At 34.5% G+C, this 23,449-nt stretch overlaps 1 protein-coding gene across 1 annotated transcript in view; it reads right to left on the bottom strand.

Annotated features, from left to right (window-relative positions):
* Positions 1-9,267: 9,267 nt before the first annotated feature.
* Positions 9,268-23,449, bottom strand: part of SCN7A (sodium channel, voltage gated, type VII alpha subunit) — a 78,371-nt gene continuing 64,189 nt past the window's right edge. Inside the window, exons 20-25 of the mRNA XM_012727112.1 lie at positions 21,204-21,482; positions 20,394-20,447; positions 16,960-17,097; positions 15,187-15,291; positions 14,589-14,859; positions 9,268-12,219 (exon numbers count right to left, since the gene is read on the bottom strand). Of these exons, the coding sequence (XP_012582566.1) occupies positions 11,153-12,219; positions 14,589-14,859; positions 15,187-15,291; positions 16,960-17,097; positions 20,394-20,447; positions 21,204-21,482 (1,914 nt within the window). The 3' untranslated portion in view covers positions 9,268-11,152. The remainder of the gene's footprint in view (positions 12,220-14,588; positions 14,860-15,186; positions 15,292-16,959; positions 17,098-20,393; positions 20,448-21,203; positions 21,483-23,449) is intronic.

Genomic DNA, 23,449 nt, shown 5'->3' with positions numbered 1-23,449 from the left:
GGCAAATGTATAGCAAAATAATCAAATTGTATAGCAACCATAGTCTTAAATGTGAAGTTATCTTTATAACACTGGGTTGTGTCTGTTACCTCAAAGGCACCCCAACACAAATTATACAGTGAACACTCTATATATACCATTAATTTGTATACATAAGGATCTAAATCAGTTTCTCCCTAATTCAATTTTTTAGAAACATTACAACTGCTGCCACCTGGTGTTCAACATAAGTGGATGTTTAATAGAGTTGTCTAAAAGCCTTTTGATTTCCTTTTTGAGTTTTTACATTGGTTTTAGGTTCATAACAAAACTAACAGAGAATGACAGAGGTTTTTCATATACTTCCTTCCCCATACATGAGACTCCCCTTTATTAACATATCTCATCAAAATAGCACTTTTTTTTCTTTAACCAGTGATGAACCTATATATTGACATGTTGTTATTACTAAAGGCCCTTACTGTATGCTACAGTCACTCTTGCTGTGGTATATGCTGTGGGTTTGGACAAATATATTACAACACATTCCATCATTATAGCATCAGAGTATTTTCACAGCCTAAAAATCTTCTATGTTCTGCTTATTTATTACTACTTCCCTCCCTCTCCCCCCATATTCCTCTTTTTGTTTATAGTTTTAAACAAAATCTCTTAAAGAGACTGACTTCTTTCACTCAGTAATGTGCATTTACATTTCCTCCATGGGAGGAACATATCTAATCTTTCAAATTTTTGTTTTTATGTGCAATATTCTAAGGCAAATTTATTTATTTGTTTGTTTGTTTAAGATTTATGTATTTATGCTTACAGAACTAGGGTATGGGCCAGAAGTGTGGTGGGTGGGAAGGTCCATCAGAGACAGAGTGGGGAGCAGAACAGTCAGATAGACAGAAATACACTGTTGAAGGGAGCAAAGGCTGGTCAGGAGAGGTCTGCCACTCCAGATGGGTCAGCTCCCAGGGGTGGGGGGTGGATCCAACTCATGCTGTAGTGTCTTAGGAGAGCTTCATAATGGGGTGCTTTAACCCATTGTGCCATCAGGGAGAGCCTTTATTTATTTATTTTTTTTAAAGATTTATTTATGTATGCATACAGAGCTAGTATGCAGGCCAGAGGTGCAGGAGTGGTGAGAGGATTCACCAGAGACAGCGTGGGGTGCAGAACAGGCAGATTGACAAGATACACTGCTGAGGGGATCAGTGGGCAGGTAAGGAGAGGTCTGCCATGCTATGTGGATCACCCCCGGGTGGGTGATTGAACTCCCACAGAAGCAGCTGCGGCCAGCTTGCAGTACTGCATCCTACTAACCTGTTGAGCCACCAGGGAGGGCTCCTTTCTAAGCCAAATTTAAATGGAATATTCTTTCATTGAAACATATTACCTCCTGGGGAATCACTCTTTTATAGCTTATTTTAATTAGTGCTGAATAATATACCTTTGTCTGGATATACCACAGGTTATTGATCTGTTCACCTGCTGAAAGGCATTTCAATAAAATCAATAAATTGTTTGTCTTCAATGTTATTTCTGAATTTCTGTTTACTTGTTCTATAAGTTTATGAAAAAGTAGTATTGGCATTGTGGATTATGTGTTTTTTCTCTTTGTTCACTTTGCTTTATGAATCTTAAAAATCTTGCTATTATGTACATATACATCTAGGATTGATATTTGCTTTTGATGATTTGACTCCTTTATTACTAGAAATCTTACTTTTTTACTGAAAATGTCTCTTAAGTGGTTATTTTTAAATTTTAATAGAAATATTAGTTTTTGCATGATATAATTTATTTGTCTATGTACTTTAATCTATTTGTATTGTCATATTTAAACTAGGTTTGGTATTTTTTAAATCTTTCTTGACATTTTGTCTTTTAAATGGAGTTTTAAAGCATCTACACTTTACATAATTATTGATGAGTTGAATTTAGAGCTGTATCTTGCTGTCTTTTTTTTCTATTTGACTCATCTGTCCTTTTTAAAAGATTTGCTCCTTTTGAATAATTATTTAAGTACTTTTTTTTAAGATTTATTTATTTGTGCATACAGAGCTGGGGTACAGGCCAGAGGCTCAGGGGCGGTGAGAGGCTTCACCAGAGACAGAGTGGGGAGCAGAACAGGCAGATCGACGAAGTACACTGCTGAGGGGAGCAACAGGTGGGTCAGGGGAGGTCTGCCACGCCATGTGGTCACCTCCGGGGCAGGCAGGAATCGAGCTCATGCAGAGGTGGCTTTAGCTTCTCATTGCTGTGCTTTAATTGGCTGCACCACCAGGGAGGGCCCTATTTAAGTATTTTTTAAGGTTCCATTATACTCCCTCTATTGGCTAAGAAGGATCTGCATTTTTTTCCCTTTCTATATTTTTCTGTTTCAATTTCTCAGTCTAACTTCAAATAATATTAATACTATTTCATTTATACTGTACAAAACTTTATTCAGTATACTTCCATTTCTTCAATCTTATCCTCTTTGCTATATTGTTTTGCATTTTTCTGTAATATTATAGCCTCTTGCGAACAGTGTACATTGCTACTACCATTACCTTTTACAGTTAATTTTTCAAAAAGGCATTAAAACTGAGAAAGTGTGTCTTTCATATTTATCAGCATTTGCAATTTCTCACTTCTTCTTTGTTGAGATCTGCATTTTACTATGATAGAGTTTTGCTTTCCACCTGAGAATTTCCTTTGTCCTTTCCTGCATTGTAAAGCTAATAGAAATGCATTTACTTATCTTATGGGTGTCTTAAAAAGTATCTGCATTGTGTTCGCTTCGGCAGCACACATACTAAAATTGGAACGATACAGAGAAGATTAGCATGGCCCCTGTGCAAGGATGACACGCAAATTCGTGAAGCATTCCATATTTTTTTTCCTGTGCTGCTGGTGGGAATGCAAACTAGTACAACCACTATGGAAAACTGTTTGGAGGTTCCTCAAACTGCTAAACATGGATCTTCCCTACACCCAGCAATCCCACTCCTAAGTATCTACCCAAAAGACACAAAAACACTGATTGAAAAAGATACCTGCACCCCCATGTTTATTGCTGCTTTATTTACAATTGGAAAAACATGGAAGCAGCCCAGATGCCCAAAAGTAGATGACTGGATTAAAAAGATGTGGTACATATATACAATGAAATATTACTCAGCAACCAAAAAAGAGAAACACATGTCTTTTGCAGCAACTTGGATGGAGTTGGAAAAGATCATGCTTAGTGAGATAAGCCAGAAAGAGAAAGAAAAATACCAGATGGTTTCACTCATACAGGAGTATAATGGACCAGGAGAGAAAATAACAAGAATAATGAACAACCATATACCAGAGACATTTTGCGGGGTTGGAGTGGGGAATGGGATCAAAAACAGAGGGGTGGGGAGGGAAGTGCACGGGATTGTGGTGATGGCACACGGGTGACATGGTGATGGGAAACCCGCAGGGATTACAAATGAGATGGAAAAAAAATGTACAAAATGATGTAAAAATAAACTGTTATAAAATAAAATAAAAATTCACAGCTTGTAAATAAACTACAAAGAAAATACTCAAAGAAAAGTTAAAAAAAAAAGTATCTGCATTTTGGAAAGGTTGCACAGGCAAGATGTTACCCTACATGTCACTAGTGCTTTATTAATTTATTAGCTTTTTTCCCATTAAATTTGAATAGATTCTTTCCTACATTTTCAAATTTACTGACCACTTCTGCAGTTGACTCCCCCTAGTTTATTTTTCATTTTAGATCATTTTTTGATCTTAGTAGTCCATTGGAATTTTGTTTTATATTTTCGATTTCTCCCATTAATTCGTGTGTTTCTTTACACACTTGCTCATAGTTGTATTATTTAGGATAGATATTAATTATCCTAGTCTGATGTATCATAGCTAATATAGCTGAATCTGTTTCTCTTTACTTTGCTGCTGTCATATTTTGCTGCTTCTTACCTTGAAAGTTTTGCATTATGAATTTTGCATTACTGAATGCTGCATTTTCTTATGTTCCTTAAATATGGCAAGCATTTAAATTGCTTTCAGATTATTATAATTCGTTTTAAGGTTTGTGTTGAGGCATATTTAAGGCATGTCATATCTGGAGCATTCTTTAATAGAGGGCAGATATTGTCTCAATATCCTGTCTGTTAGATCCCACAATCCTTCACTATGTATTTTGCCAATGGTCTAAAAAGATCTATTCAATATATTGTGGAGCTTTCTAATTGTTCCCAATAAGATGATAATTTCCATAGCCACATAGCCATTATTATTTTTTTGTAAACAGAGTAGAAACCCTGACTTTAATTATAAGTAATCTTAAAATAAACCCCAATAATTGATCCCCATATTAATGACAGCCAAGATTTTCATTTTTACATCCACATTAGCATATCTAGTATTCATGCATTAAACCAACAGAGAGAACCAGAAATAACTAAGATATGGAGTACATAACAGAGTAATGATACAGAGTATGACTTTTGTATATAATCAGCAACACAGAATTTCCAGAGCAAGTAGGTGAATGACTATAATCTCAGAGAGAAAAAGTTAACAAGATACAGTTAATATTATACAGGATTTATGATAACCTAATGTAGTTGCCACAAAGTAAAACAATATAAAACGAAACAAACAAAACATGGAGACAACACTGTATACTATCTTACAAATGACAATAAATGTTTAATATAATACTAACTTGTGGTAGGATAATAGGTAGGATAATTTGCCATATTTCAATATTCTTTGTGTAAAGGAAGCAAGAGACTTAAATTTGCAGTCTATACCATAGCCATGAGGCCAGTTTCCTTTTGCATATCAACAGCAGCAACTGACTGTAGACTTTATTTTTGATAGTTCTACCTACTTGAGAAAAATGCACAAAGGCTTTTATATTGTAAGTTTAAAACATGGTCTGTGATTGGGAAAGAAGAAATAGTTTTTCATCTAAAATAATAAAAAAATAATATGATCATATTGGAGATTAATGATGGCTATTCCAGGAAGGTGCCTGCAGTCTCCTGACATTTCTTGTCATTGGTGTTAAGAAAATGGACTAGAGTGCATTCATATCCTCTAAGCTGTTCCACTGACAGCACATCAGCACTTGACACTGCCTCACAAGCACTTACCCAATTATAAGGTGGCCTCATGATAAGCTGTTTCTGCTTCTGACATACACTGCAGTTGAAGACTTGCTGTGGAATTTCATTCTGTGGCTTCAAGATGTTTCATATTTCTATTTAATGTTAGAATCAGGATATATAGCTACATTTACTTGGGTTTTCTGTAGGAAATAAGGCAGGTCAGTGCAAGCTAATGTACATGCAATCGATGACTTGCAAGGCTTTTAATCACACGTTCTTCCTGTACAGATCAATTGCTAATGAAGGTATCCATTTACCTTCCTCAAAGTGTGTTTGGGAAGAGCATTAAATGATGAGATCTTGATATGGCCACCTGTTTATAAGTCATGAATTGTTCATGAGACCTATCCTGTGTGCACCCAATGCAGCAAGAGATCCTCATCAGACCTTGGCTGATTTTGCTTGGGTCGCACTGCAGGAGAAGCTTTGTGTGCACTGGGAGGATGTGGTGTTTTCTTCTGCAGAAAATAATGTGGCGGTATATTTAATAATTTTTTAAAAGATTTATTTATTTATTCATACAGAACTGGGGTACAGGTCAGAGATGCGGAGGGTGAGAGGATTCACCATAGACAGAGTGGGGAGCAGAACAGGCAGATTGATGAAGTACACTGCTGAGGGGAGCAGCGGGTGGGTCAGGAGAGGTCTGCCGCGGGTGGATCTCCTCCAGGGCAGGCGGGGATCAAACTCATGCAGAAGTGACTTAAGCTTCTTAGTGCTGTGCTTTAACCCACTGCACCACCAGGGAGGGCCTATTTAATAATTTAAGGGTAAAAAAAAAAGTAGACATTTTAAAGATGATTCTGAGTCGTTTCTGTGATGTAAACGAAAAACAAATCAGCACTTTTCCTTCAATCAACATGTTACTAATACAATGTCTTGCTTAATATCTCTGTATGTCTCCTTTATCTAAAGAAGGTTTTTCACTCTGTTCAGAGAACAAATACTTGTCTTCATCAGAACTATCAAGGATTTAAAAAATATCCATTCAGTAAAGTTGGTTTTTCACATACTGAAGCAGCATGATAATCAAACAATAATCACACACAAATCAAAAGTGGCACTCCTACTTTGCATTGCGTTATTTTATGGATTTATATTTCCTTCTAAACCAATTGTTGTTTAGAAATCTTGTGGGTATGAGCACTGATTAAACATTGAAAGCCAATGTAGTGTTGAATATTGCTGTCCATAATACCTATAGGATTAACATAGAGTCACTATCATGGGGTATCATATTAGACTGTAATGCCCTCCATTGAACTACTTACAAAAATTATTTAGGTTTAAACACCAGAGAACATGCTATTGCTGTAGTGGTGTGGATACTTAGAAAAACCTCTAGCAAAAATATTCAAAAGCCTTAAAAATAAAAGCCAAGTCATATCCTAAAATATATTTAAGTATTTTGTATGAAAGCAAAAAAAGAGAAATAAGATAAATAGACCAGTGAAAACAAAAAGGAAACAAATCAATGTCAACTTTTTATTGCTAACATATCAATAATTACCTTCAATGTAAATGTGTTCTAAATACATCTATAAACCTGGGTTAAAAAATATAACCTAGATGCATCTTGCTACATGCAACCACTTCAACTTAAATGACACATGCCTGTTGAAAATAAAGGATGAAATATATATCATGCAAACCTAAATCAAAAACAATAAAACATTTACCATATTAATGTCTGGTAAAGTAGTAGTTTCAGAGCAAAGAAAATTACCAGAGACAAGGAAAATTACCAGAGACATTATACATTGATAAAGAATTGCCCCAGGAAGAAATAACAATCCTAAATATGTAGTGTGTGCACTACTGGTGGGTTGCAACTCACTTGCAATGTGGGTGTGTTTAGACTTTCCCCTAATCAACAGGTAATTCTTAGACACTAGCAGGGTATCCAATAATTCACCTCAATTCTGGCAATGCTTCAGAAATAGCATCAGCTTCCACTGGTTAAGGACTCAAGTCTCCATTCTTTAATTCAGACACCAGATAAAAAGCCTGCCCAGGTTCCCACCTGAGCTTCTGACCATTTGGCTACATGCTAGAGCTCCCCAGGATCCTCTACTTAGACTTCAGGGGAGAGTCATAAGCTCATATATTTATCTGTGTTTTTAACCAACCCACTATCAAACAGAAGTTTGATTAATTTTTAGAATGGTACACAGAACTCAAGAAATCCATGAACTCACTTGATTATTGATTCATTACAAAAAATATAACTAAGGAATAGCTAGATGGAGGACAGGAATAGGGCAAGGCAGAAGGTAAAATTTGGAGCTTCCATGGCCTTTCCAAGAAGTCCACTGTCTCCAAATCTCAACATGTCCATCAACCTGAAATCTCTCCAGAGACTTTCTGTCTATACTTTTATGAGGTATCATTATATAGGCATGATTGATTTATTATTTGCTGATTGGCAATTAAACTCAACTTCCAGCCACTTTCCCCTCATGGCATGTAAGGATGGTGAAGAAGTTCCCATCCTCTAATCACTTGGTAGGTTCTTCTGGCAACCAACACTTTATGGAGCTGCTGCCCCAAATGTCATCTCATTAACTTGGAAAAAGACACTGATATTGTTTAAAAAATTCCAAGCTTTTGGGAATTGTGAACTGTAAAATATAGCAAATATGTTTGGTCATCCTGTAAATCAGAATGTGGCAACACCAAATAGCAGAGCTTCAAAATTCATATAACAAAATCTGATAGTGCTGAAAAGAAAAATAGACAAATTCACAATTATAATTGGGGTGACTCTTCTCCCCTTCTTAGGCCTTTGATCTTAGACAGGTAGTTTCACCATGACCCCCCTGGTCTTAGGCCTTAGAATTTGGACTGAACTATACCAGCAGTTTTCCTGATTTAATTAATCATAAACACACTCTGTCTCTACCCAAGTTATTAGGCACTTATTGTACAGAATGTTTAAATATCAAGGCTCTGGAACTAAAACCTGGTTTGGACTCCATGCCCTCTCCCTGAAAAGTTTTGTATACTGTAAGAACTCATAATTTTTCTAAGCCTGATTTTTCATCTATAAAACAAAGGTTACCATTGTTTCATGCGTTGTGAGCAGTTGATTTCATGCATGATAGTAACTTATCACAAGTCCAGGCTTAATAATCTACTTTAAAAATAGTAGCTGTTACCAATATCTTTAACACCTTCTCAAAGTGTTATATGTATAAATGAAAACTAGAAAAAAAATTAAGGAAGTAAATATTGATAGTTAACTTCAGCATTATTTTCCATAAAGCAAATACTAATATTATTGAGATATATCTAGTAGACAACATTATGCTTTGATAAGAGGAGTGCTTTGCACAGGTTGTAAATGTGTACAGGTTTCTGGTAAGCTCAGTAACTTTGTTATTTTTTTTTAAAGATTTATTTATCTATGCATACAGAACTGGGGTACAGGTCAGAGGTGCAGGGACTGGTGAGAGGATTCACAGAGACAGACTGGGGAGCAGAAAGGCAGATGGATGAAGTACACTGCTGAAGGGAGCAGCAGGCGGGTCAGGAGAGGTCTGCCGTGCCATGTGGATCACCTCTCGGGTGGGATCAAACTCATGCAGAAGTGGTTTTAGCTTCTTAGCGCTATGCTTTAATCAGCTGCGCCACCAGGGAGGGCCCAGCAACCTTGTTATTTTTAACAAAAAAGTGCAGCTTAAGTGTTACCAGTTTTAAATTTTGAAACTGGGGCCCTCCCATGTGGCCCAATGGGTTAAAGCGCAGCATTGCACGGTGAGAGTTCTATCCTGCCCCAGAGGTGACCCACATGGCCAGCAGACCTCTCCTGTCTTGCCCACTGCTTCTACTCAGCAGTGTACTTCATCCATCTGCCTGTTCTGCTCCCCACTCTGTCTCTGGTGAATCCTCTCATCACCCCTGCACCTCTGGCCTGTACTTCAGTTCTGCATGCATAAATAAACCATTAAAAAATAAATAAATTTTGAGATTGAAAAAAGCTCAGCTTTAAAAGCTCTTGTTAAACAAGTTGCAAACCTAATGAATCAATAGGGGGAAAAAACAACACTTGATGTGGTTAACAGGTCATATTTATTATTTTCTTGAATATTTAAAAAGAATATATTGTAAGGCTTTGTTAAAAATATTTATTTTTTACAGTTTTTGGAAGGATAATGGCAAACGGTTTACAAATGAAAGCTGTAATTTTAAACTAAGGTAAGCACACAGATTTTATAGAATCTATAAATGCAAGTCATTATTCACTTTAAGCATCATAAGCAGTCTCCACGTTAAAGTATAGAAAACTGAGAAGCTAAGATAAAGCACCAGCTGTCCCCATGTCACCAAGTTAACACTGCTTCCTCCATCTGTCCCATCATATAATGGAGGACGGGAAGAGAAGGGGAAGGGACATTTAGAGAAAGAAACAGAGCCCTGAAATTACATTTGCTTAGGGGATCCCCCAAAGGCATCTTGGTTGGGTTAATAAATTTCTGTGAAGCAGAAATTGTTAGATTATAATATTAAGGCTTAATATCATGCGTTCATAATAAAATACAATTGCTGATATTTAAGTGATATTGAAAGCTATGTAACATATTAAAAGCTTGTCAATGAAGTACACAATGTAGATATTTTCCTTATTGAATCCTTTAAGACTCTGTAGGCACATTGAAATCAATCTCCATACAAATGGAATAAATATCAGAATTTCAAACTATAAGAATATAGGGGATTGAATTTTTATGAATAATTAAAAAAACAATTTGTATGTATCTTTTAAAAATAATTTCAATAGTGACAGCTAATGTTTAGTATTTTAAAGTTTTTCAAGCATATAACAATTTACAAAGTAAGTTTTTAAGATATAAAAACAAAAAATTCTTGAAAAAAATGAATGTGAAGTGAAAAAGTAACATGTTAACCTTATAAAATACCACCACCAAACATGCACTTTCGTTTCTTAGTTCACAGCCCTCACAATTTGAGTGACAATTTTTTTTTTCTCTAAACTATATAAGACCATAAAGTACAGTGAAAATCAGTTTAAAGTGCACAGATTCCCAAATAAGGATCAAGACACTGGAAAACCCTAAAGATTATGGTATTTCTTGACTCTTCTAATTCATACTATGACATACTATATTTAACTCAATGTTAAATTATGGATACCTTTTATAACAAGGTAAAACTTGAGTTAAGCACTTTGTATTATAATATCATTTTAGTAAATGTAATTTTTTTTTAACACTTAAGTGAGAAAATGTAGCCATAGCGATAGTTCTCTTAATGCTTCTTGTCTTAGGCATCCATCCCAGGGAAGAGCTGGAGCTTTTGTGAAGCGAGTCAAAGAGAAGAGGAACTAGGAATGCAATCAGCATTAATTTCCAGTACCAAGTTCTCCCTACCCCCAAACAAAACAAAAAACAGAAATAGGGTTCCTATCTTTTCCTAACCTGATTTGAATCAGCCCAAGAATCTCTGGGACTGATCCGAAAGGCCTTTTTAAGAAGTTCCCTTCACTTCCCCTAATTGGCATCTGCCTTGGCAAGTTTAGGATTGAATGGTCTGTAGCACAACACCAACACTTTTTTTTTTTTAATATCATATCACATTAACAAGCTACTTGTTTACTTGTAACTACATCCTATTAGTGAGACTGAGTCCTTCAAGTTAAAGGCCATAGAAAATATGTAAGGAAGACCCTTTTGTTACAGTTCTATCAGCATCTCCCCATTCTCAAGAGGAGGCAAACTCTATATAAGCCACAGAGAGAAAAACACTGGATTATCAATGGGCAATTTTAACCCATTGTGACTCGGTGCAGGGTTATTAAGGATTTGTTTTGGTTGGACTAAATTTGTCCTGGTTAGATTGAATAGCTGGGGTAAAAAGTAAATTTGCATGAAATCTTATAAACTTCCATAGGTTATAAACAATTAAGTGAGATCTTATTTTCTCTGATCTTTGCTTTTATATCTCATTTAAAATTTCGGCAGTTTGGGATATGTGAAGATGTGGTAGGTGTATTAGAACTTACTTTGAGTAGCTGCATTTCCCTCAACTTTGTGAAAATAGGCACCTTCTTTGGTAGCTTGAACTTCCCTGTCACTATCAAGTGTTTGAATCTCTGATGTGTTTCTGTCATTCTGCCTTAAGCGATAGTTTTTATAAGCACGCTGAATGATGGTGGCTGAGACTGCCTCTTGTTTTCGCTTCAATGTGGTTGTAATTGGCTCATATGTGATCTTAAAAGGGTTGGCTAACACAAACCCAGATTCTATCTCTGAAAGAACTTTCTCCATCCTCCCATCTTTACCCATAACTCGCTTTGTAAAAGCAAGTAATATATCAAGGCAGTGAATCCTGTCTCCAACAGCCATAGGAAGATCCATGGCAAGGAGCTGGCCCTTGTTTGGTTTTGCCATGAAAAGAGGAGGATCAAGAGCAGCTGCAAAATCTGAAAGCTTGCTAGAATCTATGTACTGGGTCTTATCAGGATCAAACCTCTTCCATACCTGAAAGAACTTCCTAAAATCATCTTCACTCAGTGTCTTGGCTCTTTTTTTAGAAGCAATATTTAAAAACTCGAGGACAACAATGATGTACATATTTACAATGATCATCCATGATATAAGGATGTAACTGACAAAATAAATAATTCCAACTAAGGGGTTACCACAATCTCCTTGAACCTGAGTCCCAGGGTTAATTTTATCAGGATCACAGCCAGACCATTTACTGTTGAAAATAGCAAAGAGCATCCCATCCCAACCAGCAAATATTGTAACTTGGAAAAGACAGAGTAAACTACTGCCAAAGGTTTCAAAGTTGGACACATCGTTAATTCCGGCTTCCTTTTTAACATAAGCAAAGTTGTACATTCCGCAGATGGCATAGACAAACATGATCAGAAAGATGAGAAGGCTGATATTCAACAATGCTGGGAGGGACAGCATCAAAGGGAGCATCAGGTCGTGGAACATCTTTGGTCCTTTCCCAGGACGCAGGATGTGGATGATCCTTAAGAGACGTATCACTTGCATAAGGAAAGGAGGTACAAGGTAGGATCCTACCATCATTGGCAGAAATATTCCTTGGTGTGAAAAAAGGTTAAAGTAGACAATAAAGTTATGCAAATATAATTAGAGCAACATACATTGTACTGCAATTTGTTTCATTCTATGCACTAAGATCATCTTATTAATCATTTTCATACAACAGTTAGCCATATTAGAAGTTTGAGTTAGCCAAATATTAATTGTAGCAATGATTAGAGTATCTAAGAAGATTTAGAAGAGAATTCTTGTGCCATAATCCTAAGAATAATATAGAGCAAGTTCTTCTGGATCATAAATGGCACGAATCCATGACATAAGAAGATAGTCATGTTTTGCTTCTGACTACAGTTGTATCAAGAACTTTAGTTCAATCCAGTCTTTACTGGATACCTAATTACAGTATTATACAAACATATGAAGATGAATCACAGAACCATATATACTAAATATGTATGTAGATATTTAAACAGTACAAGCTAAAAAGACCTAGCTGATAAGTACAAACTATCTGGTATTCAGTGATTCATAAATTACAAGTTATTTCATAAATAGTATTTGGGCCCATAAGGACTTAAAATGTGAATTGAATAAATGAGTCTGTACCTAGAACTTCTGTTAGTGATAGATTAATGAAGAAACTAGGGAAGCGAGAGACCTAACTATAAAACAAGGGAAGTTGTAATTACCACACAAAGCATAAGGGATGTTCCCTGAAGAACATGAGATGTGACCCATTTTGATTTGAGAAGGTAGGGGAAGAGAGACTCCCAGGAATCTCTCCTGGGAATGAGAGATAAATGACATGCTATGCTTTAAATTTGGAATATTATGTTTCACATTTCTAGCAAATTTAGTAAATCTCAAGTATAGACAGTTGATTCTTTACCACTCCATATTTTTTCAGGGTAGAAAGATGGAGTAAACAAACATTTTTCTTTCCATTTGGATTCCCAGGTGCTTTTCCTTCTCACCATTTTTATAAAGAAAAAAGAAAACTTTCTGACACCTTGTGGATCATGTCATACAAGTGCTTCCTCTCCTACCATTCCTTTGTCTGTGATCATATGTTCCCTCTCATTCGTATTCCTTGAAGACTAGTTCTTAGTTCACTATTTCCTTTTCAACCTCAGCACTTATTTTAATCCATTCAAATGCCAGTTTCTCAGTCTTCGACTTTCTTAGCTTTAATAATCTCCTTCATGTTTTTTAATCATACATATCACTGGCTATATTCTAGGACAAGGATATCTGATCTTCAGAGATCACAAATTAGAATAGCTTTTTCTCTGATTCCAAATTTCTTTTCTTTTCTACCTTTTATTAAGTAGTTCTTACTTTAATCTCACAAGGTTCTTTAATTCCTCTGTTTTCTTCCTACCAGTCTCCTCTTGTCTATTACTTCCTTATTATTTTCTTGTGCTTACTTATATAGTTGCACTGCTTTGGTTAAAACTGAATGAGTGTATTTTCTGAAAGCAGTCAGGCAGTCTATCTACATCTTTGTAATAGCTGCATAGTATTCCATTGAATGTATACTCCACAATTTCTTTATTCATAAACAATTGAATATTGTCCCTACTCTAATGGGGTTTATATTATAGCATACAGCTTAAAAGGAGGAAGAAAACACACTTATAGCTGTCTAATATGCTTTTACACTACAGCTTCTACTCAACTACCTGCTTATCCAATCTGTTTAGATATTTGCTTCTTCCATGAAGTTTTCTTTGACCTCTACTTACTGCCTACTTATTCCTCACTTTGTTGTGTTGCTGCAGTCCCTCTTCCCTTATCATAAAACCTTAAAGACACTGCAGTAAAATAAACTAGTTAGCTAAATGTATTCTTTACTCAATTATAGATGTTGATTAGAGAGGAGTTATGTCCATCTTGTTTACTAATGAATTATTTGTATATAAAATCATATTTACTTGCAGAAGATAATCAGATATATTTGTTAAATAAAGGACTGAGATCTTTGAGTAAGAGAAAACTAGTGGCATCATTAAAACCTAGAACGCCAGTACGATGAACATTGCAAATGGTTTTAGAAATTAGGGGGAAGAGAATTATAGTGAGCCTAAGAAGGTATATAAAGATAAGAATGTCACCTGGAAAAATAACATCTATGATGTACTGAATGGGTAATTAAGCATTTACCTGGTAAGCTGTGAAGTACAATCTATGTTATTAAATGCAAGAAATATTTAAATAATATTCTATCTGTGAGATATATGTACATGTGTGATTAAAAAAAATGTGAGGCATTCCTGTTAGAAATAAAAAGGGTCCCTACCTGTTTTGCTTATTGATACTTCATCTCAGAAGACACTTAATATCTTCTGAGTTAGAGCTTGCCTGTTTTTTATACTATAAATGAAATTCCGACTAAACAAGTTCTTACCTGTAATAGAGAAAATGACCACCATAAAATCAAAAACATTCCATCCAATGGTGAAATAGTAACAACGGAAAGCAATGAGCTTCAATACACATTCTCCAGTGTATAGTATAAGTAAAATTAAGTTAATCCAGTAGAGAGCAATGTCCATGTTTGGACTCTGTTCGTCACTTTCTAGCATAATGGGTATGGCTTGACAACAGATAAAAATCATAACGATGATATTAAAAACTTGACTTGTTACCAAATCATAGATCAATCCTTGGAACTTGTTCTGTGGATAAGAAAACATATATAAATGTCTCATTAACAGGATACAGAGACAAACAATCATGCTTGCACATACACAGTGGCCCGGGCACATGCGCGCGCACGCGTGCACACACACACACACACACCCCTTTAGATTTGTAACCACTTCCCAGAATAAATACAAATATAGTGAATGTGTAAGTTTTTACCAAACTATAATTATTAGCTAATAGTAAAAATCAACAAGAGCATAAAAAGCTTTGTCAGTGAACATAATTTATAAATTTTGTCTGAAGAATAATACTTCTTGCTTTTTTTGAAATTTATGAAAACCTAGGTGTTTGCTTACTCCTGGGCGAGGTATTGGTTTTTGAGAATCCTCATACATGAGTCTCTTCAGTGCACGGTATTGTTTCTTCTGTTGTGCTGTTATAAAGATATTCGAGTTTCCTTGGTAAAGACACAAAAGCAAAAGATCATTTTAAATACAAATTTCACTTTACATTAATATACAGCTTGGAAATGTTTGATTTAATCTTTTCAAAAAGAGGATTAACTGCAATGAAATCAAGCAACACAATTACATTCAAGCATGTCTGACTTCCTGTATTAAAATCCACATGGAAGACAGAACATAAACTGGTATTATTTTTGGATGAATTTTCTGTGAGTGATAAATCTTTAACTTGTCATCATATGAAGGACTACCTCTTGTTAAAGAGAGGCAAAGGAAAAAAACAGTAGGAAAAATTGATGAAGAAAGGTTGGAGTGAAAATCTAATGTAAAGGTGCTTTAATAAGTTAGAAAGATAGAATTGGTTATATATGTGTTGTTGATATTCACATATCGCTTTATTTTCAAAATATATTAGAATATAACTTTTATAAATATTATGCTTACTTCTTCATAGTATTTTCTAAGGTTTATTCATTTTTGTGTTTTTAGTGCTGATTTCAGTATTTTATACAAAATACATACAGTGAATAAAAGTTGAATAGTTAAGGCTGTATTAATCTAGGAGCTCAAGAGTTTTCTCTTAACGCGAATTCATCTGTTAATATTGACAAAGTTCACCAATTTGAAGGCCATAGCAAATACTACTATGTTGTTCCGTCTACTAATAGTTTAAGGCCTTAGGAAGTGGAAGCATCCAATCAAAAGCATATTTGATCACTGATTATTTTTTTCAAATGTCATCTCATTAGGGCAGACTCAGTATGCCTTGTTTACCAGATTTTGCACATGACTAAACTTTGATGACAATGCTCAAACTAGAATTTCAAAATTAAACTATTAATTTTTTTGATTTTTCAGAAGGCTTTGCTATATCTAACAGAAAGAAGATCTTTCTGACTAAAATAAATTTATACTTTTTTAGGGATTTGCATTTGTAGAAGCCCTGATGGGTGTCTGGAGATGACACCAAATACCAAAGAATTCCACCTCTGATTTCTTACTTATTTCTATTTTGGCCATGCAAGTAGAATTTATGACTTTCTCTACTTTTAGCAGGAAAAGTTACTTCAAATGATAAAGAAATCTATGCTGGCTATGACCTTGAAGGCTTTGAATATATCAGAATATAAAAGTATTGTTTTTTTTCCTTGAAATTCACAAATTTGAGCAGATTATTTTCAATGCCTCATTATTTACAAATATAGATACAGAAATATTTGTATTTTTTTAACTTTTACATTTTTTAAAGATTTATTATGTATGCATACAGAACTAGGGTACAGGCCAGAGGTGCCGAGAATTCACCAGAGACAGAGTGGGGAGCAGAATAGGCAGATATACAAAGTGCACTGCTGAGGGGAGCAGTGGACAGGTTAGGAGAGGTCTGCCACGCCATGTGGGTCATCTCCCTGGTCAGGGGACTGAACTCAAAAGCTCAGCACCACCAGGGAAGGCCCTAAATTTTTACATTTGAATAGGGGAAAAAATGAGAATATAGACATTTTAGTTGCATTTATCAACATGTAGAAGCATCAATCATTATTTTAGATAAATACCAAATAAAAATGTCATTCAGCTGAGTCCAAATGAATTATTTGAAGCAGGACATTTTGCAAATGTGCTTGATGATCTCAGCATTGATGAATAAAGAATAATCATACTTATCTTTACTTTGTGCTTGTTAAAATTAGCAATGATAGCACCAGTCAGCATGCTCAGAGGAAGAAATAATCCAATGATAATAAAGTTGATAAAGTAATAATACATGTAGATATGATGTTCAAAACGAGGTTGCTCTGTTACCTAAAAGTTGTTAAAAAATAAATAAGCAAATGAGAACAGCATAGAAGATTTTCAAGGCAATGTAAATTCCTTGAATCTTTATGATAGGGAGATGCTATATCTATGCCATTATGTATTTGTCCAGACTCATGGAATGTACAACATCGAGGAACCCATAAGGTAAACTATAGATTTCTCTTGATTATGATGTATTAATGTAGGCTCATACTTGGTGAAAAAGAAAGGTACCATCCCAATGAGTGATGTTAATAATGGAAGAATCTCTGCATGTGTGAGTCCAGGGGCTGTGGAAAATGTAGTTTCCTCTCTATTTTTTTTTAAATCTGAAACTGCTCCAAAAATAGTGTTTACAAATAAAATTTAAAGTGAAAATAAGCAAAATTTTGATACTTTTTTAAAGGTTTTTTTTTTAAGGTTTATTTATTTATGCATAGAGAACTGAGGTACAGGTCAGAGGCACAGGGGCACTGAGAGGATTCACCAGAGACAGAGTGGGGAGCAGAACAGGCAGATCAACTAAGCACACTGCTGCGGGAAGCAGCAGGCAGGTCAGGAGAGGTCTGCCGGGCCCTGTGGATCACCTCCAGAGGAGGGATTGGACTCTTGTGAAGTGGCTTTAGCTTTTTAGTGCTGCCTTAACCTGCTGAGCCACCAGGGAGGGCCTGATACTGATACTGATTTTTTAAAATACAAATCTGAGGTTAAGTTTCCTCTTTGTTAAAGAGAGATTATTGCATTACCTATTTGGATTTTAAAGTTTATTAGATTGGTTTAATCATTTTTATAGGTCTAGTAATCCTTCAAATGGGCCTATTCGGGTTGTCATTGTATATAATCCTGGAAGGATTTCATTGTCCATGAAATGCTCAATAAGAAATGTATGTAATTACAGCCTTCCATAGCATTTTTTTCCCATGATAGTTATATAGTTATTGTTGGTATCATGTTGTTGAGTTACAAAAATTACTTTCCTTGAGCAAAGAAATAATAAGAAGGACATCAGGAGGCACAAAATGTCCTGATTTAAAGCTATTCTATAAAGTTAATGCTATAGCCATACAGACATTATGATACTGACATAAAAATGGAGAAACAGATCAATGGAACAGAATCAGGAGCCCAGAAACAAACCCAAGCATAATGGTCAACTGATACTTGACAGGGGAATCAATAAAAAACAGACCTTTCAATAAACTGATACAGAGATATTTTAGTATTCACATGTTTAAAAAAATGCTAGTCCCATATTGTATAGCATTCACACAAAATTAGCTTGAACTTATCTTTTTAATAGCTGAGTAGTATTCCATTGTGCAGTTTCTACCACATCTTCCTAATCCACTAAACTGTCTACAGGTAATTAGTTTTTTCCCATAGTATGGTTATAGTAAATAGTGCTGCAAAAAAACATAGGGATGCATCTACCCTTTTGAATTATTGTTTTTATATTCTTTAGGTAGACATCTCAGATTGGAATTGCTGGATCATATGGTGATCCACTTTTTATAGTCTTGAGAGCCTACATACTGTTTTTTCCATAGAAGCTGTACTAGTTTACATTCTCACCAATGGTGTTCTGACCCCACCCCCCAGCCTCACCAACACTTGCTGTTTCTGATCTTTTTGATGTGAGTCATTCTCACAGGTAGGAGGTGGTATCTCATTGTGGCTTGATTTGTATTTCTCTGATGATGTGATGATGAGTATTTTTTCATGTCCCTGTTGGTCACCTGGATGTATTCTCTTGAAGAATGTCTATTTAGTTCTTTTGCCCATTTTTTAAATCTGCTGTGCAAATGATATACTCCTGTCATTTGTAAAAGCATGGATGGAACTGGAGGATATTATACTAAGTGAAATAAGTCAGAAAGATGGTGTTAGGACTTAGTCTACCAGAGTACAAGGGGATGAAAAGTAGAGCAGATGGTAAGGAACATTATGAGTGTGTTTGTAGTGCATATGGTAATGGTAACAGCACCTGAAAGGGGTGAACCTATACTTCTAAATCTTATGCAACATTGTAAGCCAATGTTACCTCAATAAGAAAAGTCAGCTCGAAGTAGATTAGAGTCATAAATGTAAAAACTGAAACCAAGAAACTACTAGAAGAAAATATGAATAAAATTCTTTGATATGGGTCATGGTAATGATTTTTTGAATATGACATGGAAAGCACAACAGAATAAAAAGTAAACAAGTAGTACTACATGGAACTAAAAAGCTTCCACATATCAACATAAATCATCAACGTAGTGAAAAGACAGTATGGAATGGGGAAAGTATTTCAAAGTATATATTTGAAAAAAGGTTTAAAACTTAAACAATTAAATAGCTGAAAAACAAATAACCCAATTAGAATTGGGCAAAGGAACTGAGTAGACGTTTTTTAAAAGAAGATATATAAAAGATCAATAATACACAAAAGCATATACTTAAGATGCAAATTAAAGCTACAAGGAAATGTCACTATCATCAAAAAGGTAAGAAATAACAAATATTACTATGGGTTTGTAGAAAACCGAATCATTGTACACTGTTGATGGGATTATAAATTGGCCCAGCCATTATAGAAACAGAATGGAGGATCCTTCAAGAAATTAAATATAGAGCTACCAAATGATCCAGAAATTCAATATACACATACATATACACAAATATATATACATATACAAGCATATACACACATATATACACACACATATAGTGGAATTAAAGGAGGAAATCTACCATTTTTATCAATATGGCTGGATCTTGAAGGCAATATGCTAAGCCAAATAAATATGACAAAGAAAAACAAATACTGCATGATTTTACTAATAGGTGGAATATAAAAAACAAAACAAAATAATCTCAAAACCAAACAGAAAAAGAAATAAGACTAATGGTTACCAGGGTTTAGGGTAGGTGGAAAAGGGATTGGAGAAAGGTGGTCAAAGGAAGAAATTGTCAGTTATAAGATAAATAAGTAATAAGTAAGAAACAATGTACAGCACAGTATAGATGATGACTATAGCTAATACTATTATATGCTATATACAGAGTAAATTCAAAGATGTACTCTCATCACAAAAAGGAAGCATTTTCCTTATTTTATTTTTTCTTGATATTTTATATCTATGAAAATATAGGTATTAGCTGAACCTACTGTGGTAATTCTTTTACAATATACATAAATTAAACCATTATGTATTAAATCTTAAACTTACACAGTAATGTGGGTCAATTTCTCAATAAAAATGGAAAAATAAATGACTGCTTGAATCTTAACAATGGCTCTAAGATGATATTGTACTTACACCAACAGAATCAACTGCTGCATACATAATATCCATCCATCCATTAAATGTTGCCTGTAAAAAAAAATGGCATGTCTTTAAATATTATGGAAACATTATAGTTTGTGTTAAATTAAAGGTAAATATAAGGTAAATATACTAAAATATTTTATTAGTAAGGCTGGGCATATTTCAATATACTGTGTAACTGAGACCATTACCATTTTCATTAGTACATTTATGTTGTCTGCTAACTAAAACTTCTTAGATTTATTGTTAATAACTTTAAAAATAATTTAAGATTCAAAAATTTGAGAGATAAATGTATGCTTATGCTTTCAGCATAACAATTACATCTATAATTGTTACATATATGCTTTTCTAAGGGTCCAGCTAAACGAGAAATGATTTATCTCCTCACATTTGGTAGATGTTGGATCACTGAGAAACTAGTCCTGAAAAAAACTAAATAAAAAGCAAATAAACCAACAAAAAAACAAGCAATAGTAACCAACTGTTTGGTACTGTCAGACCAAAGAGTTGTGATTCTATTACCTGATCAGTGGCAAAGGATATATGTTTGACCAGTATTTGCCATTTCCTCTATCAATCTCACCTTTATTTCTTTCTCCCAGTGGAGTGGGGGCTGTTTTTCACTTTTGTCTCTCCAAATTAGATGGCTACAGTAGTTTCCACAACATGTAGCTCATATTTCACAATTGCTAAAATACTCCGTAACCCACTCTATCAATAATTTAGCTTTTGCCCTTTATGCTCACTTACAATAGGTATGGTCACATAATTGATTGAAAAAAATAAAACTGTACTTACTACTTGAAGCAATGAAAGGAAACTATTTCCAACATTATCAAAATTCATTATTTTGTTCTCCCATGACATGGAGTCATTAGCTACAAGATTTTCACATGCACTCATATTTATGACTTGGGTTGCAGGAAGTTTTTCTCTACTTTTTGTATCAATGCAGCTATAGAATGTGCCAGCAAATAAGTATACTCCCATGATGCTAAAAGTCAGCCAGATCATCAGGCAAACCAGAAACACATTCACAGCAGGTAAAGTTGTTTTTATCAAAGCTCTCACAACCACCTGGCATAAAAAAAAAAAAAGTAAAAACAACAAACAAACAAAAACATATCAACTCTAGATAAGAAATGAGAAAATACTTTCGTCAAAGAGAAAAAGAGAAAATATTAATCTAAAATACTGAAGTAATAAAAACATTCATCTCTAGTTAATAGGTGACATACCAGTATTTGAATAACTGAAATAGCAATCACATTTTTATTAAAATATATATTAATATACAGATATTCTCAAAATTTGTACACCTAAAACCACCAAAATTCAGCAGAGCTGGTTAGTATGAGTACTATAATAAGTAATAATTTCATTGATTTAACACATTTAACAACTTCTTATATTGTGCAAGAAATGGGCAAGACAATTGAAACTATGTGAGTGCATGAAATTATCAAGAAAACCAGAATGTGCAGTAAATGGACCTATATCTAAGTCTTTGTAATTATCAACTTATTTGGTATTAAAGTACAAAGGAGTATGTGATGGAGTATTGAGGGAAATAATAGAAAGCCCAGGAAATTGCAGTTCAGCAAAGACAAGAAAAGAAATTATTTCAAAAAATATTGAATGGGCTTCTAAAACCATGATCCTACTCACTAAACTCCTCTATGTCATTCATAAGCCACTCCAAAGTGGGAACTTTGGAAAAATTGACTACAGTTGTACATGAATGAGAGCAATAATTTACAGGCATTGTCTCCTTTACTCAATATTACAAATAGAATTTCAAATTCTGTTCCACATTAGCGATTTTCTGACCTTGAATTAACATTTGACTTTTAATTGTGTATTCAATAACAGAAATTTAGTTAAAAATTCAGTCATAGCCAGGCAAGAAACTAATAATAATAATGAACAGCTATATACCAGGAACATTTTATGGGGGTGGAGTGGGGAATGGGATCAAAAACAGTGGGGGGAGGGAGATGCACGGGACTATGGTGATGGCACACGGGTGATTTGGTGATGGGAAGCACATGGGAATTACAACTGAGATGGAAAAAGGCACAAAATGATGTAAAAACAAACTATTATATTATTTATTTAAAAATAAAAATGAAGGGTATTTTAAAGTAATTATTCAGGGTTTAAACAAAATTCCAATAAAATAGGTCTTTTGAAAACCTAAAACAAAACTCAGTCATAGATCCTTTGTTTACACTTTAAGACACCCATGGATATCTCTGGTGGAAAATGTTATTAGAAGATATACACAAATGTAAGAATAAAAGCAATGGCTATGGTGGACAAATACTTGAGTAGTAAGAGCACCCAAGAGTTGAAGATTATTAAATACATAAGACAGTATTTTTTAATTCAAGTAGCTTCCTTACTTAATAATATATCATCAGAGATAATTCAACTACAGAACTTCCAGGGATTAAGATGCAGTTTGAGACCTGGTCTAACCCTCATCACCTAACCAAAGCTGCTGTGTAGCTGATCTTGCTTGTCTGTTGCTATCTATGTCATTGATGATCACATGAGTTTATGGTATCAGAGATTACGGAGCTTAGTTTTTGACAAAGGGAGCTTCCTTACCAAATCTCTTCTTACTTTTCTCCAAATTGAGGGCAGACAATTTGCTGATTTGGGAACACTTATCACCTACTCTTCCCTGTGTATTTAAATTAATTAGGAAAAAATAACCTGATATTATCCCATGATATTTTTATAATAAATGATTTATTACATTCATCATCTAATTTGTGTTTGTGTGTGTGTGTATATATATATATATATATGTATGTATGTCTGTCTGTCTCAGTTTCACTGACATATAATCGACAAGAAAGATTACACATTTTTCAGATACACAAGTGATGGTGACTTAGTATGTGTATACAATGTGAAATTATTATCATTATCAAGCTTGTTAACATATACATCACCTTACATATATGCCTTTCTGTGTGTGGTGAAATCACTGAAGTTCTGCTCTCAGAAAACTACAAGTGTACGTGGATGACAGT

This window comes from Condylura cristata, unplaced genomic scaffold (genome assembly GCF_000260355.1).
Source record: "Condylura cristata isolate star-nosed mole 26May11 unplaced genomic scaffold, ConCri1.0 scaffold00002, whole genome shotgun sequence".
Lineage (NCBI taxonomy): Eukaryota > Metazoa > Chordata > Mammalia > Eulipotyphla > Talpidae > Condylura > Condylura cristata.
The sequence above is the reverse complement of the archived record's forward strand: the minus strand, read 5'-3'. Positions and strand labels throughout refer to the sequence as shown.